Source organism: Bufo bufo, chromosome 4 (genome assembly GCF_905171765.1).
Source record: "Bufo bufo chromosome 4, aBufBuf1.1, whole genome shotgun sequence".
NCBI lineage: Eukaryota > Metazoa > Chordata > Amphibia > Anura > Bufonidae > Bufo > Bufo bufo.
The window spans coordinates 168,527,508-168,543,524 of record NC_053392.1 but is presented as its reverse complement, the minus strand read 5'-3'; the positions used below and the strand labels follow the sequence as shown (position 1 = coordinate 168,543,524).

General features: G+C 45.2%; 1 protein-coding gene across 1 annotated transcript in view; it reads left to right on the top strand.

Annotated features, from left to right (window-relative positions):
- ERICH6 (glutamate rich 6) overlaps positions 1–16,017 on the top strand; it is a 131,971-nt gene that overhangs the window by 13,395 nt on the left and 102,559 nt on the right. The window contains exons 2-3 of the mRNA XM_040428088.1: positions 1,175–1,259; positions 14,800–14,852. Coding sequence (XP_040284022.1) covers positions 1,175–1,259; positions 14,800–14,852 — 138 coding nt within the window. The remainder of the gene's footprint in view (positions 1–1,174; positions 1,260–14,799; positions 14,853–16,017) is intronic.

Below are 16,017 nucleotides of genomic sequence, written 5' to 3'. Positions count from 1 at the left end.
GTGCTGGAAGGGTGACAAATCACAGGTGAGTACGGTTACTTTTTTTCCCAGTACTTTCTTCCTTTAGACAATTTTTTGGGGTCTCGGAAAATCCCTTTAAAGGGATTGTCCCACCTCAGCCTTTCATAACCACAGTAATTCCTGAGATATGGAAACAGCATAGCATATTCTCCTACACTATTTGCCTAGCTCCCATCCACTGCCATGGGGTTACAAAAACAGCAGAGCACCGACCGCTTGGTGGTTTCCATAACTCACCCTCCCCTGGCCGGCGCCAACTGTGTTTTTTTTCTATCACGGCCATGAATGGTCAAGATGGGATAACCTGACATGTCTGTTTTGGTAAATTCCTATATTACCCATGTAATAGCAATTCTGTGGCTTCTTTTCATATAAATCTGTGTTGTGCCGTTCCTCTATATTTCCAGCTAGAAGTCTAAAATAAAGGACCATCTTGGTGTTACTAGTTGTGGGGGTGTCCTTGCACAGTCTGACACTGGCAACACTTTTTGGATAGTGTCCGACTGTGTAGGGACACCTCCTGGTAACACCCGGTTGGACTTTCACTGCAGACTGCTGGCAGTTCATTCATAATTGTCTAGCAGGAATAATAGAGGAGTGGCATAATATAGAGTTATATGAAAATATGCCCCAGAATTGTTATTACAATGCAAATAATTACTAAAACAGACATGTCAGGAGAGGGGACAGGTCCTCTTCAAAGGATCTGCTGCTAAGATCTGTGTGCCAGATACCACAGGACACCTTAAGAAATCTTGAGGAGTCAATTCCTTGACGGTTCACGGCTATTTTGTCAGCACAAGTGGGGTGTATATAATATTTCTGAGTCACTGTGAAGTCTGCTGGCTCCTGCTGTCAGAGAGATTAACTGACCAGCGTCTGAGGTTTCTCTGGTCCCAGGCAGGTTATAAACCACAGATCCTGCGCCCATACGCCCATACATTTATGGAGTGCAGGGTATGCACTGTCCAAAAGGAGCACTGAGGGCAGGTCTGTATGTGACAGGTGCCGTATGGCGGAGTTATGTGAATCCCACCTGCACCATGTAGATAAGACATGGTGCGGGTTAAATTTAAAAGAAGACACCGTTTTTATTCTGGGAATACAATTCTAAATTTTGTATTTTAGTGGACTTGATACATTTCTTTTTCAGAAGCACGGCTTTTCCCACAAGCAATAATGACAGTAAGAAGAGAGGAACAATCCCCACCTATAGGGAAGACAACAACTTGGACTGAGTAAGACTCCACACCTGTAACATACCTACCATACTATACGTCCTGTGTTCATTCCTTAGGGAATTTTACCAAAAACAAGAACAGATCTTGGAAAATGTCTTTTTTTATTATTTCTTTATCAAACCTGTTTTTGCTATGTAAAATATATGACATAAATTCCACCCCAAAAGCAGGTGTGTGAGAAAGTCATATGTGAGTCCAAACTCCTTGACCTGCAGCCAGTTGATGGCAGAAATTGAGACTAGTACAATTTGACCATCACTGGTAGAACTGAAACAGTACGTAGTGTGTTGCCCTAATTTAGAGGGAGTCTGTCAGCAGTTATGACCCTGCCGATAGTGCTAGGTAGGTGCAAAGGTCAGGTGAGTAAACATACCTACATTGCAGGTTTTATTTTGGCAGTACCCTGTGGAATAAACTTTTGTTTCTCTGTCCTGCCGGTAATAAAACCGTTTTTCTTTGAGCTCAAAAAGTGCCTCAAAAGTGCTTGACTTGATCACTGTTTTTGTAGCCTTTTTTTAAGGAATTTTGGAGATGTTGTTGTTGCTCATATAGTGTGTTTTACCTACAGGTACCCCCTACCCCTACCTAATGCTGTCATCAGTTTTTCAATGTCAAAGCTGCTGACAAATTCCCTTTAAAACATGGAATGCTCACTGCTTCTTGTGTTTAGGTATTCTCATTATCTGCTGCCAAGTGGTCCCATCAGAAAGCAGACATTTTCCTCTATGGTAGGTGCTGGATCTCCTTAAAGAGACCAGTCCTGTATGGAGACTTACTGGAAGTACTCCATGGTATGGAGACTTTTTGTCAATGCTCTTGGGAAAAGAATATTTAAGGTGGAGCTAGTGAGCTGGTTCTCTTCCTTAGGCCTCATGCACGCGGCCATTGTGCGGTCGTTCCGTGCCTTGGGGACCGCAATTTGCGGTCCCCAGTGCACGTCCGACGTCCGTGCGGTGGCCGGGATGGATCGAGACCCATTAAACTCCGTAGTGCTTCCGTGGCGTTCCGTGCCTCCGTTCCGCACCGCAGCTCCGGATTGCGGACCCATTCAAGTTAATGGATCCGCATCTGTGATGCGGGGAGCACACGGCCGGTGCCTGCATATTGCGGACCCGCTGTTTGCGGGCCGCAATCCAGCCGCGGCCGGGAATCGGCCGTGTGCATGAGGCCTTAGGAGATGCTTCTTTGGGCATTCTTTTCCCATGGAGCATTGCCAGTAAGTCACCATACAGGACTGGTCTCTTTAAGGAGATTCAGCACCCTGCCTAAGCCACATTAAGGCATCGCACCCAGCCAGCCAGAATCCTACTCTATACTGATGAAAGGTAAGCACCCTGAAAAAGCTGTATACGGATGGATATCTGGCTTGGCTATTTTTTCCTAAGGCTTGTTAAAAAGTTGGATCTTGAGTCATAAGGAGCCACATCCAGTTGGTGGATGTACAAATTGATGTACAAATTAGCTTTGTTTTTGCAAACAAAACTGAAGATGTCCACAATGTACAGAAAGTAATTATTCCAGTAGGAGAGAAACACGGCGTACAGATGTCTCCACTTCTGTCCTGTTGATGACTACTTCATCCAAGTGTCATAATGACTTATCGGAATTGCCAGAACAGATAAACTAGCAACGCGCCGGTTATGACTGTAGTTTTCAGATCCTGTGTAATAAAGTCAGGACATAAACAACACAATTAGCATCAATTGAAGCGAGGGTTGACTACCCAGGAACACGTCTTTAATTTCCAGGAAATCTGTTAAAGGGCACTGACCTTACGAGAGCCGTCGCTGAAGCACATTGCAGTGTGCAGAACATACTGGAGGAGATTTATCAAAACTGGTGTGAAGGAAAACTGGCTTAAAGGGAACCTGTCACCGGGATTTTGTGTATAGAGCTGAGGACATGGGTTGCTAGATGGCCACTAGCACATCCGCAATACCCAGTCCCCATAGCTCTGTGTGCTTTTATTGTGGAAAAAAACGATTTGATACATATGCAAATTAACATAAAATAGTCATATCTTACTTATGTGACCAGAGAAGAGTCATATTTTCAAGCTCTGACTCATCTCAGGGTAATTTGCATATGTATCAAATCGTTTTTTTGACACAATAAAAGCACACAGAGCTATGGGGACTGGGTATTGCGGATGTGCTAGTGGCCATCTAGCAAGCCATGTCCTCAGCTCTATACCCAAAATCCCAGTGACAGGTTCCCTTTAATCACCCATAGCAACCAATCAGATTCCACATTTTATTTTTCAGAGCTCCTTTGGAAAATGAAAAGTGGAATCTGATTGGTTGTTATGGGTGACTAAGACAGTTTCCCTTTACTCCAGTTTTGATAAATCTCCCCCACTGTATGTAGCCATCCATTTCACCACTTGTACTAATAGAATACTACTAGCGCTGAAATCGTCTGTTCTGGCAGAGGAACAGTCTGCCAGGGTTCATCATACCCTGCACAGTCGAATACCACCTTTCCCTGCCAGAGCTCATTAACTATAATGGGATCTGGCCTGTTTCCAGCATTCATGTCTGGATTTGAATCTTACAGTAGCATTAATGGCGGGAAACAGGCCAGCAAGTCCTATTATAGTCAATGGGGCCTGGTGGTGCTCCAGCAGTTTCTGGCTACGATGGACGTGATGAACTCCAGAAGGCTGTTTGTCTGCCAGAACAACCTGCTGGGCGATTTTAGTGCTAGTTTGAAAGTAGCCTAACTGGACTTTGAAGAACAAATAAGTGTAAACAATCCAGTAGGCATCTGCTAAAAGCAAATACCTTGGGTAAATCTTCCATCTACTGCTTGTACCATGTTCTTCACTATATATTGCCCCAAAAGCTGTTCTTCTGTGGTGGCCATCGATAGCTGACATTTTCTGTTCTCCTCCTCCAGTTGTCTCTGATTTAGATATGGATTAGGGGACTTGGGAAGTGAGATGCGGGCCACAGCTGAATTCAGGAGGACATGTGCGGTCACTGGCCGGGTACATAAGTACCTGATTCTCACAGCGTTAATTACCACGGAGAGCTCATTATGTACACAGCCAGCGGCAGAGAGGGGGGCTCGGGTGGCTCCATGGGCATCGGCCCACTTGGAAATTTCCCTGTAAGGTCTGTGGCGAATCCACCCCTGGCTGCACTACACTCTGCCTTTCTCCCATGTATAAGGGTCCGGCCAAACAGTCAGGTTTCTGCATGCTGTTTTGGAAGCCAAAACCAGGAGTGGGTCATAAAAGCAGAGAATCCATTTCTGGTTTTGGCTCACAAAACAGCATCAGGAAACCTGAACTTGTGGCTGGACCATAACAAAGCCCACTCTGATGTTGTGCACGGCATAAATGGATGCCTAGGGCATACTCTACACTTTGCTCTGCTTTCACATGGTCATGTGTGTGGTCTGAAATGCAGTCCGTGTGACTTACATATTTCCCGAACTAGCTGCAGCTCATGTGAGCTGAACTCACTGCAACATAATGATCTATGATGCTGTGAGTTCCAGCCCAACCGCACTTCCTGAACTCACAGCATCATTTGCGTACTGGACAGTAGACCTGTGGTTGGGGTGGAACTGAAAGCAACCATCACTATGTTGAGCTATGGTTGGTCAGGGAAATGCAACCGTCACACAGGGCTTACGTACCACACACTGCCATGTGAAGGTAGCCTTCAGGCCTCATGCACACAACTGTATTTTTTATCTTTTTGCTATCACATTTTTGCGGATGGCACACTGACCCGTTCATTTCTATGGGGTTACGCACACTTCTGGATTTTTTTTGGAGATCCATGTTGACTTCCCACAAATTATAGAACATGTCCTGTTCTAGTCCGTATTACAAACAAGAATAGTGTTTTACATTGATGGGAGTGACAAAAATATGGAGTGCTCACAGAAGGTATCTATCTGTATTTTGCAGATCTGTTGTTTTGCAGATTGAAATACGGACTAACACATGAAGCCTAACGCTAAGGATGCTGTTTGTAGATATCCAAATCTAGCCTGACTTTAAATTTAGTCACTGAGCAGTGCCACGGATAAAACAGTACCTGTGACCCCACCAAAGTTTGCCATTGTAAAGTGGCTGCGGAGAGCCTAATGTAGATCCTCATGTCTGTCCTGTAGCAATGTCTAATGTAGCTAAATAAAGTTACAGAAAATAATACTGTGACAGACTGAACCGTCACTGGGGCTGCTGGAGAAGCCTGAGGGCCAGCCTCCTTCCTACAGACTATGGACCCAGAACTATGGAGACCCTCTCAGACCTTTTGGGGTTACAAGGAACTATGAACCCTGATTTATGTGTGGAATTTATATGCCACATATTTCCTATTGCCCATTAAAAAGGCATGGTGTGGATTCAGCAACACAAAAAGGGTTAACTCTGCACTGAGACTTCCACTGATTGTGTTAGTGATGGGATTAAGATAGCTGACTAGGAGTAGCCGACTCCTAGATGAGTAGATCACCCTATGACACACTCAGGCGATAATCCCATCACATCTCTCCCTATTCATTCATTATGGAGGGGGGAAGATGTCTGTTTGCATGTTGTTCATGGTTGATTGCGTTATGTTGTTAGACTTCTTGAACTGTATATATACTGAGTTGATCTTCAATAAAGAGAGTTACTATTTTACCCTTCATCATGTTGAGGCTGGTGTTTGGGTAACTGATAGACACTGGGGATTGCGATACGCTGAAGATTTGCTATACTTCCCTGGCTATAACTACTAGCTCTTGTAAGAGCTGTTCCTGCTCTCTAGATTTAGGAGAAGTTCACCCACTGGAAGTGGAAGCCCGGTCTTGGGTCCAGCGTGGGTGGAGGACGGTGAGACCCCAACCAAGCTGCGGCAGTTCGTGGGGTCTGTGGTGGTTATGGTGTCAAGTGGAGTGCTTGGAGTCCTTGGGAAGCACTAGGAGCATCCATCAACGGAGGTACCCGGTCGGGGTGCCAGGAGATCCGTTACAGTGGTGGCAAGCAGTGGGATGGCGTCCTAGTGCGAGGAGAATCAGCTCGGAGACACCATTCGTGGAGCATACTGAGGGCAACGCTAGTATCCGTACAGCGCCCCTGGCTACAGCAGGATGGAATCGGCTAGTCTTCGGACAGCGTTCCACTACGATGAGGAGGATTACATGGACTGGAGGGATGCAGTCCGGAAAGGCGTCTGGCACGAGGCCCTGGAAGATGTACAGCGTCGGCGGGGCGAGAGTCTCCCCAGTGAGGAGCAGCAGTTGCGGATGCGAGTGGCCCTGCGAATGCCCCTTCTGGGAGAGCAGCCCCTGGATGAGTGGGTGACAGAACTCGAGAGCCTGGTATGGAAGGAGCTTTGGCTAGACGACGCCTACCAGGCACTCTGGTGGTATGTGATTCGGCACTCCCCCTGGATGGCTGAGCACGACTGACCCGAGGGTGAGGATTGTGATGGCCCTGGCCTGTTGTTTGAGTCCTTCGCAGAACCGGAGTTCGGAGATGCTGGAGAGTCCCGGTTCTGGGATATCTATGACTACAGGGAGGCTATGTATGATTGGGCTACAGCGAGAGAGGTGAGACAAGACCTGGCATCTCTAGTGACAATGGAGTGGGAGCTAGAGCAGGATTACCAATACTTCCTTAGCTCAATTCGACCCCAATATAAACTGCCGGAGAGCTGGGTGGCAGTCCCAGACCTACAACCCTACAGCTGGGAAGACCCGACTGAAGTATCCCATGCTTCAGTACCAGCTGCGGCGGTAGGGGACCTCATAGACTGGTCCTGGGGGGAACCCCATATGGCAGGTGGAGATGGGACCGAGGTCTCTCCACCGGCCCTACAGGGATGCTGGGCAGTTGGCCCAGATCCCCAACGGCAGCTGGATTTTCAGGGAGTAGGGACAGTCGGTCCTGCTCCCCAGCGGCAGTATGTTTTGCAGGGAGAGGAGAGCATCGTCTCCATTCCCCAGCGGCAGCGTACCTTGAAAGGAGAGGAGACAACCGGTCTCTCTCCCCAACCACAGGGGGACAGCACCCCTAACTCCGATGGTGCAGATGGGACCGCAGTCTCTGCACCAGGCCTACTGGGATGCTGGACGGCCGGTACAAATCCCCCAATCCCCCACCAACCCCGCAGGAATGCCAGGAAGAGGAGGTAAGCGATCCCTCCTCTCCACAGCTTATCCGCAACAAGGTCCTGGGGGTAGGATTCCCTGACCCCACCCCAGCGGAAGAGCTGGCATCTGGGCAGAGCGCAGTTGGCCTCTGCCCTCCCCTATCCTCTTGTCCAGAGGCTGACTCCCCACAGGCTACCCCAGCGGAAGAGCTGGCATCTGGTCAGAGTGCAGTTGGCCTCTGGCCTCCCCTATCCTCTTGTCCAGAGGCTGACTCCCCACAGGCTACCCCAGCGGAAGAGCTCGCATCTGGGCAGAGCGCAGTTGGCCTCTGCCCTCCCCTATTCTCTTGTCCAGAGCCTGACTTCCCACTGGCTACCCCAGCAGAAGAGCTGGCATCTGGGCAGAGCGCAGTCGGCCTCTGCCCACCAAGTACCCACAGCTCCAAGCTAGAGAACAACAATGAAGCAAGAAGTAACAGACGCCCACTCAACAGCTGGGGACATACAGAACAGAGCCAGGCCCCAGAGTTTGTTTATGGGTGGGCTACTCGACTAACTCAGGCACCGACCGACAGAAGGTCAGGTAGCTGGTTAGTCTACTGTTGGGAGGGGAGAAATTTGACGGACTGAACCGTCACTGGGGCTGCTGGAGAAGCCTGAGGGCCAGCCTCCTTCCTACAGACTATGGACCCAGAACTATGGAGACCCCCTCAGACCTTTTGGAGTTACAAGGAACTATGAACCCTGATTTATGTGTGGAATTTATATGCCACATATTTCCTATTGCCCATTAAATAGGCATGGTGTAGATTCAGCAACACAAAAAGGGTTAACTCTGCACTGAGACTCCCACTGATTGTGTTAGTGATGGGATTAAGATAGCTGACTAGGAGTAGCCGACTCCTAGATGAGTAGATCACCCTATGACACACTCAGGTGATAATCCCATCACATCTCTCCCTATTCGTTCATTATGGAGGGGGGGAAGATGTCTGTTTGCATGTTGTTCATGGTTGATTGCATTATGTTGTTAGACTTCTTGAACTGTATATATACTGAGTTGATCTTCAATAAAGAGAGTTCCTATTTTACCCTTCATCATGTTGAGGCTGGTGTTTGTGTAACTGATCGACACTGGGGATTGCGATACGCTGAAGATTTGCTATACTCCCCTGGCTATAACTACTAGCTATTGTAAGAGCTGTTCCTGCTCTCTGGATTTAGGAGAGGTTCACCCACTGGAAGTGGAAGCCCGGTCTTGGGTCCAGCGTGGGTGGAGGACGGTGAGACCCCAACCAAGCTGCGGCGGTTCGTGGGGTCTGTGGTGGTTATGGTGTCAAGTGGAGTGCTTGGAGTCCTCGGGAAGCACTAGGAGCATCCATCAATGAAGGTACCCGGTCGGGGTGCCAGGAGATCCGTTACAAATACCAAAAATAGAATAGAAAAATATTATTATTAATTAATAAAAACCCTAAAAGGTAAAAATGTACAACTTTTTTATCCTTGTAACCATGAAAACTGATAAATTAAATTCTAAATATCTGTTCACATCGCATCTTGGCTTTACATTTGGCGCATGTGCTGTGAAAATCTCTCAACATATGCACCAAGATTAAAAGGGTTCTCCGGGAATTAATAAAATAAAATTCATGAGGAGACATGACGTACAGAGAGGATGGACAGGACCGATGGTGGTAATGTAGGGCTGTGGTAATGGAGACTGCATACAAGAGCTGCTGCTCATTACTACATCCCCACCTCCTCTCTGTACTTCATGTCTCCTCATGAACTCCAATCCTATAGAGATTCAGCTGAAGATCTTATCATCTGTATTCAGGTTCATAATCCCTGATAAGTAGGAGAGGAGGATAAGGCAGCTATTTACCTCAGTTTTGTGAAGTTACTTGTCCTCTTGTGTAATTAGGACAGGTTGTGTGTATACTAATTGGACGGCAGCCATTTTATTTCCCCTAATAATTGCTCCCCAGACAAAGCGAGTCATTATAACTAAGGAAAGGTATTTGGGAATATATTTATAATAAAGTAATATTTAAAGAGGACCTTTCACCCATTATGACATTGTGAACTAAGTATACAGACATGGAGAGCGGCGCCCGGGGATCTCACTGCACTAACTATTATCCCCGGGCGCCGCTCCGTTCTCCTGCTATGTCCCCTGGTATCTTCGTTCACAAAGTTATGGTAGGCGGAGATTTCAGTCACTAAGTTATGGTAGGCGGAGTCTGCCCTTGTTCTGCTGTAGCGCTGGCCAATCGCATTGCAGAGCTCACAGCCTGGGAGTTTTTTTTCTCCCAGGCTGTGAGCTCTGCAATGCGATTGGCCAGCGCTAGAGCAGAACAAGGGCAGACTCCGCCTACCATAACTTAGTGACTGAAATCTCTGCCTACCATAACTTTGTGACCGAAGATACCGGAGGGCATAGCAGGAGAACGGAGCGGCGCCCGGGGATAATAGTTAGTGCAGTGAGATCCCCGGGCGCCGCTCTCCATGTCTGTATACTTAGTTCACAATGTCATAATGGGTGAAAGGTCTCTTTAATTATTTAGATTTTCTTAATTCCTGTAGAACCCCTTTAAAGGGATTTTGTCATCAGATTTAACCCCTCTAACCTAAACATATGCTCATGTCCAGACTAATAAGAAGAATCCTAAACTGGCCTTATTAAACCTCACTGTGGCTCTATTTGCCCAAAAAACAGGTTTTTATAACCTGACATTAACTTACTTAAGGTGCCAAAGGAGAGCTCCGTTAATACAGGGTGCCCGGCCGCACCCCTCGCCGTCCAGTGCCCAGCGCCGCCTTCCCTGTCTTCAGCGCTGCCTTCTACAGCTCAGCGCCGCCTCCGCAATCCTCCCCGTCCCTCTGGCAGATCCCGCGCCTGCGCTCTAGGCTCAGCCTGATGCGCCTGTGCGGACTCCTGGCACCGGCTTTGTTTAGCGAAGTGCACATGCGCCGACCTGAAGCGCACTTCGCTCAACCCTGATATGACCTGCAGATTGGCATCAGGCTGAGCCTAGTGCGCAGGCGCGGGATCTGGCAGAGGGACGGGGAGGATTGCGGAGGCGGTGCTGAGCTGTAGAAGGCGGCGCTGAAGACAGGGAAGGCGGCGCTGGGCACTGGACGGCGAGGGGTGCGGCCGGGCACCCTGTATTAACGGACCTTCCCTTCGGCACCTTAAGTAAGTGATTGGCAGGTTATAAAAACCTGTTTTTTGGGCAAATAGATCCACAGTGAGGTTTAATAAGGCCAGCTTAGGATTCTTCTTATTAGTCTGGACATGAGCATATGTTTAGGTTAGAGGGGTTAAATCTGATGACAGAATCCCTTTAAAACCCAGACATATCTACAACTGTATACCACACAGCTGTATATGCCATCCATAGTCTACCATCTGTTGACCCATCTGGGCTACTGTATGTGCTAAGAAATGCTCACAGTATACTTCTGACATACACACCGGCTATGTTCTGAACATAGCCTGCCTAAAACTATGGCTGGCAGAAGGCAGTGAGGCAAAGATAAAAAAAAAAATCTTGTGGTCCATAACAGCAATTTATCACTACCTTATTCGCATGAGTCCGATGAAAAACGGATATTTCCATGTTCATTCACTCTTTTCCCATCAATAGAACTGGCTTTTCTCATCTGCAAAAAAACGGACTAGTATAGGACAGGCGATGAGTTTCTGTGATCGGGCACATGGATTGGTTAACAAAATGGACGTGTGAATAGCCCCATTCTCTTGGATCAGTCCATGTGCTGTCCTCTTTATAAAGGGATAGCACTCTGAAGACAAATACGGTTGTGTGAATAAGCTCTTAGATAGTCACAGACCTGCTGCTTCCAGTGTTTTCTCTATCACATGGTCTATAATGTCGCTTCAGAGAAATCTACTGGTTATTAGCTGCAGCTCAGGATTGCATTACGAGGAAGGGGGTCTTTGTATTCATGAGGGATAGCCCCATCCTCATGTGAGGACACCCCCACCCTCCTGCCGATGATTGATAGCTTTCTCCCTCTTACTGTGCATAAGGAGAAACCTATCAATCATCGATGGGTGGACGGGGCTCCCTCCTCACAAACCAGTGCCAGTGCTGCATCTTCTCCAAAACTACATTATAGACACGTGTACCAGTGACAACTCTGGAATCTGCATGCCTGTCACTTTGCTGGCCTCAGGGAGGACAGGATAAAGGTGGTAACTGATTCCATTTTATAATAAAGTTGCCTCCATTTTAGGAGGCCAATTTAACAGCCACGTATGCCGTTTCCATCAGGGTCAGTGTGGTCCATCTTGCCACAGATCCTGCACACAGCATTATGGCTTCTTTTATTTGTGGAATCTATAGTGCAGATATGAAAATAGCTATCAGGAGTAAAAAAATCTTTTTCAAGAGGTTTTTCATTTGTACTTGCATAGTCAACTCATGCAGAAGGAATGATTCATGACAAGTGACCTACAGCATCAAACCTGACAGGTCCCTTTTTGTCGTAGGCAGTTGACCTTTAGATTGGAAAATATACACTGGTGATCAAAATTAGAGAACAATTCATGAACACTTGATTTTTATAGAAATAATGTAGTCTACATTGATCATTATTTTAAGGATTTTTTGTAAGGGGTACACCATGCCATTAGAACAGTGTTTTCCAAAATAACCAAAGTATATCAACATAAAACCTTTATTTTTCAAAAAACCTGATGATCATAATTAGAGAACAGCAATGACTGTAGCACAGAGAAAGATTCTAACAAAATTTTCTGAAGGTTTCTACAGTCACCAATGAGTAGAAGTGTACAGGCCCTTGCTTTGAATGACTTCAGCACATCTGCGGTCACAGGACATCACTAGTCTCTCACACGGCTCTGGTGTGATTCCAGTCTCTTCAACAGTCCGGTGACTGTTGTGGGTTTCTTGACCATAACTTTGTCACCAAGGATTTTTCAGAGGTTTTCTATTGGGTTTAGATCAGGACTCTGGGCCGGCCATTTCATTGTTTCAATGTTTTCAGTTTCAAGGAACTGCTTTACCCGTTTTGCTGTGTTACAGGGGGCATTGTCCTGCGTGAAAATTGCTGGCTGATTGAGTGATGAACGCAAGGAAGGAACCATGTGTTGTTGAAGAAGGTTCTTCATTCACTCTGCCATGTAGCTGTATGAGAGGTCCAACTCCTGCTGCAGAAAACATTCCTCAAACCATGACACTTCCTCCTCCACCTTTCACTGACTTCTTTGGGTTCAGTCTTTCCTCAGTTTGTCGACGAACATAATGTTTCCCATCAGACCCAAATAAATTAAACTAGCTTTCATCACTAAAATAAACTCTGGAGCACTTCTCTGTCCACACAACATTCTCCTCAGCAAAGGTGAGTCTAGCCTTTTGATTCTTTCTGCTAATGAGAGGTTTGGTCACTGCAGAGTGGGCTTTCAGTCCAAATGATCTTGAACGTTGAGACACTATATGACGAGACAGATCCTTACCCTGTTCAGTGCTGAACTGGCAAGCAATTCCAGCTGCGGTGTTGAAACGATTACCCATGGAGATTCTCCGCATTATCCTGTCCTCTCTTGCATTTGTCTTTCGAGGGCGACCAGCCTTCTTGGGGGACTTGAATGAGTTTGTGATGTTGTAAAGATGCAATATTCTAGAAATCACAGACTTGGAACGACCAACTTCTCTTGCTATGGCTGATAGGGTCACCCCTTTGACCTTCATCTGGACAACCTTTTGCCAGAGGGTTTCAGTCACTTTGGAACGGCACACCATTTTGGCAAAGTCAGTGAAAACTGGAAGGTTAGGCTGCTAGTTAAATAGGGTTTGTCAGATCATTAAGGAAATTAGCACCAGTTGCCAGATTAACACCAATAACTTGCAGGTATCTGAAAGTGTTCTTTAATTTTGATCATTAGTGTTCTTTTTCAATTATCTCATTTACATTTTTATTCTGTGCTTTAGAATAAATACAATTTATGAAATAATCTCAAAATACTGCTATTGTACTCATGTTAGGATATACTCACATAGGACTACACTATGACCTTGACATTTCGGAAGTTGTGTGTTCTCTTATTTTGATCGCCACTGTATATTCATTTCGAAGGTCATTAAAGTTACCTGAACCTAGAGATAGAGGTTACTACACAGTACTTTTTCCTGACCACTTAAGGGGAGATTCACACATAGCATTTTATTTTATTTTTTATTATTTTTTTTTTTGGGGGGGGGGGGAGCATTTTTTAATGTGGCTTTTTCCTGGCGTTTCTTCCCCCAATTTTTTTTTGCCCTAAATCACTATAGTCAGATGTTAATGAAATATAAAACTCACTACAGACTGCTTATTGGTTCTAGTATGTTTTGTGTCCTGTGGGTATGGTATTTTTGTACAGTTTTTTCACGTAGTTTTTCTGTAGGAGTTAAAAAATGGCAGAAAAAAAATGCTTGTGACGGTGGGTTCACACATAGGTTTTCATGGCAGTTTTTTAAGCCAAAGAAAAAAGTTGGTTGGATGCGACTGAAAAATTTAAAGGAAAGACGTGTTCTTCTCTTTCCTGCTGGTTCCACTTCTGGATTTGAATCAAAAACTGCTAAAAAAAAAATATATATATGTTTAGCTAAAAAACAAACAAACACATGTGACAAAAAAAATAAAATAAAACACGTGAAATCCATGGCATTTTTTACAAGCCAAAAAAATACAGTAAAAAATTGTGTGAGAAGAAAGCATTGTAAGTTCTGTAAGGCCTCATTCGCACTTTCAGATTTGGTCAGCATTTTAAATTCATTCTTTAAAGCCAAAATCGTGAGTCTATACAAAAAAAAAGTTAAAATATGTCCATTATATCATTTATGTTTTAGGACTCACCTCTGATTTTGTACCTATGAAACTGGCTGACCTGTTACATGTGATCTTGGCAGCTGAAGACACCTGTGTTGGTCTCATGTTCATATGTGTCCGCATTACTGAGAAAAATGATGTTTTATTATATGCAAATGGGACTCTGTGAGCAACAGGGGCATTACCGTTACACCTAGAGGCTCTGCTCTCTCTGCAACTTCTGCACTCTCTTCATTTTGATTGGCAGGGCCAGACATGATCATGTTATCACTGCCTTGCCCTGTTAATCAGTGCAGAGGGTACATCAGTTGCAGAGAGAGCAGAGCCTCTAGGTGTAATGGCAACTCCCCCATTGCTCCTAGAGGCTCATTTGCATATATTAAAACATCTCAGCAATGCGGGCACATATGAACATGGGACCAACACAGGTCAGCCAGGTTTATAGGTACAAATCTGCTGACAGATATCCTTTAAAATACGCACGAAGATTGTGATTATATAATTCGCACTGTGTGAATGAGGCCTAAGTTTTGTATAGCTGATAACATTTACTGACGCTCCTGATATGCATATTTTTGCCCTAGTGTTGAAAGAAAACACACAATCCTGAAAAAAGAACAAAATTCTGAGAAAAATGGTAAGTTATAATCCTATTTGACTTGTAGAAGACTCCTAAAACAAATCCTGTCAGCCGTTGAAGGCCTAAAATAAGAAATGTGCATATACTGTACTTACCTTTTATTTCCCTAGCCTCTCCAGCACTGACTCTCCCATGATCCCCCAATAGACTTTGTTTACATTGCGGAAATGATGTGCCGTACTGACATGTGACTGCTGCAGCCAATCACTGGGCTCAGTGCTGACATCATCAGTATGTAGGCCGATGATGGATCTCAGTGGTCACTGCAGGCTGCAGGAGCATAAACCAAGACCACCAGTGACCATGAGACTATCAGTACTAAAGCAGAGCGGGATCTAAAAGGTATAATTTAGTTATATGTGCATATATGTTATGGCCACAAATATGCATGATTAATATAAAAAATGTAAATCAGGCATCATATAATACATGACAATCTCTTTCCAACAAAAGTACTAGAACCAGCCCTGTACCTTAAATGGATCCAGAGATTTCACCATTCTTTGTGCCAATTGCTCTGCTAAATTTATTTAAGCCTGGCATCTCAGGGGATGTGTCCTTTCTCAGGGGGCATGTCTTCTAACTCTCATAGCTACTAAATAGCTACTAACAGTAGCAGGGGCGTACATAAAAATCACTGGGCCCCATAGCAGGAATCTAAATTGGGCCCCCATTCCCCTTTTATAGCCCCTCCTTTTGTTCCACGAACTATTCTTGCTGCTGCGTTTTATAATTTATGCCATCAGGGCCGGATTGGGATTACAAAACAGTCCTGGCACACAAAAGAGGTATAATAGATGGAGTGTGTACAGGTATATAGTATATTCCCTAGTGTTCTGATATGTGAGGTACAGGGTATAATATATGCAGTGTGTACAGGTATATAGTATATACAGCAGTGTACTGATATGTGAGGTAAGGGGTATAATATATGCAGTGTGTACAGGTATATAGTATATACAGCAGTGTAATATGTGAGGTACGAGGTATAATAGATGCAGTGTGTACAGGTATATACAGGGAGTGCAGAATTATTAGGCAAGTTGTATTTTTGAGGATTAATTTTATTATTGAACAACAACCATGTTCTCAATGAACCCAAAAAACTCATTAATATCAAAGCTGAATATTTTTGGAAGTAGTTTTTAGTTTGTTTTTAGTT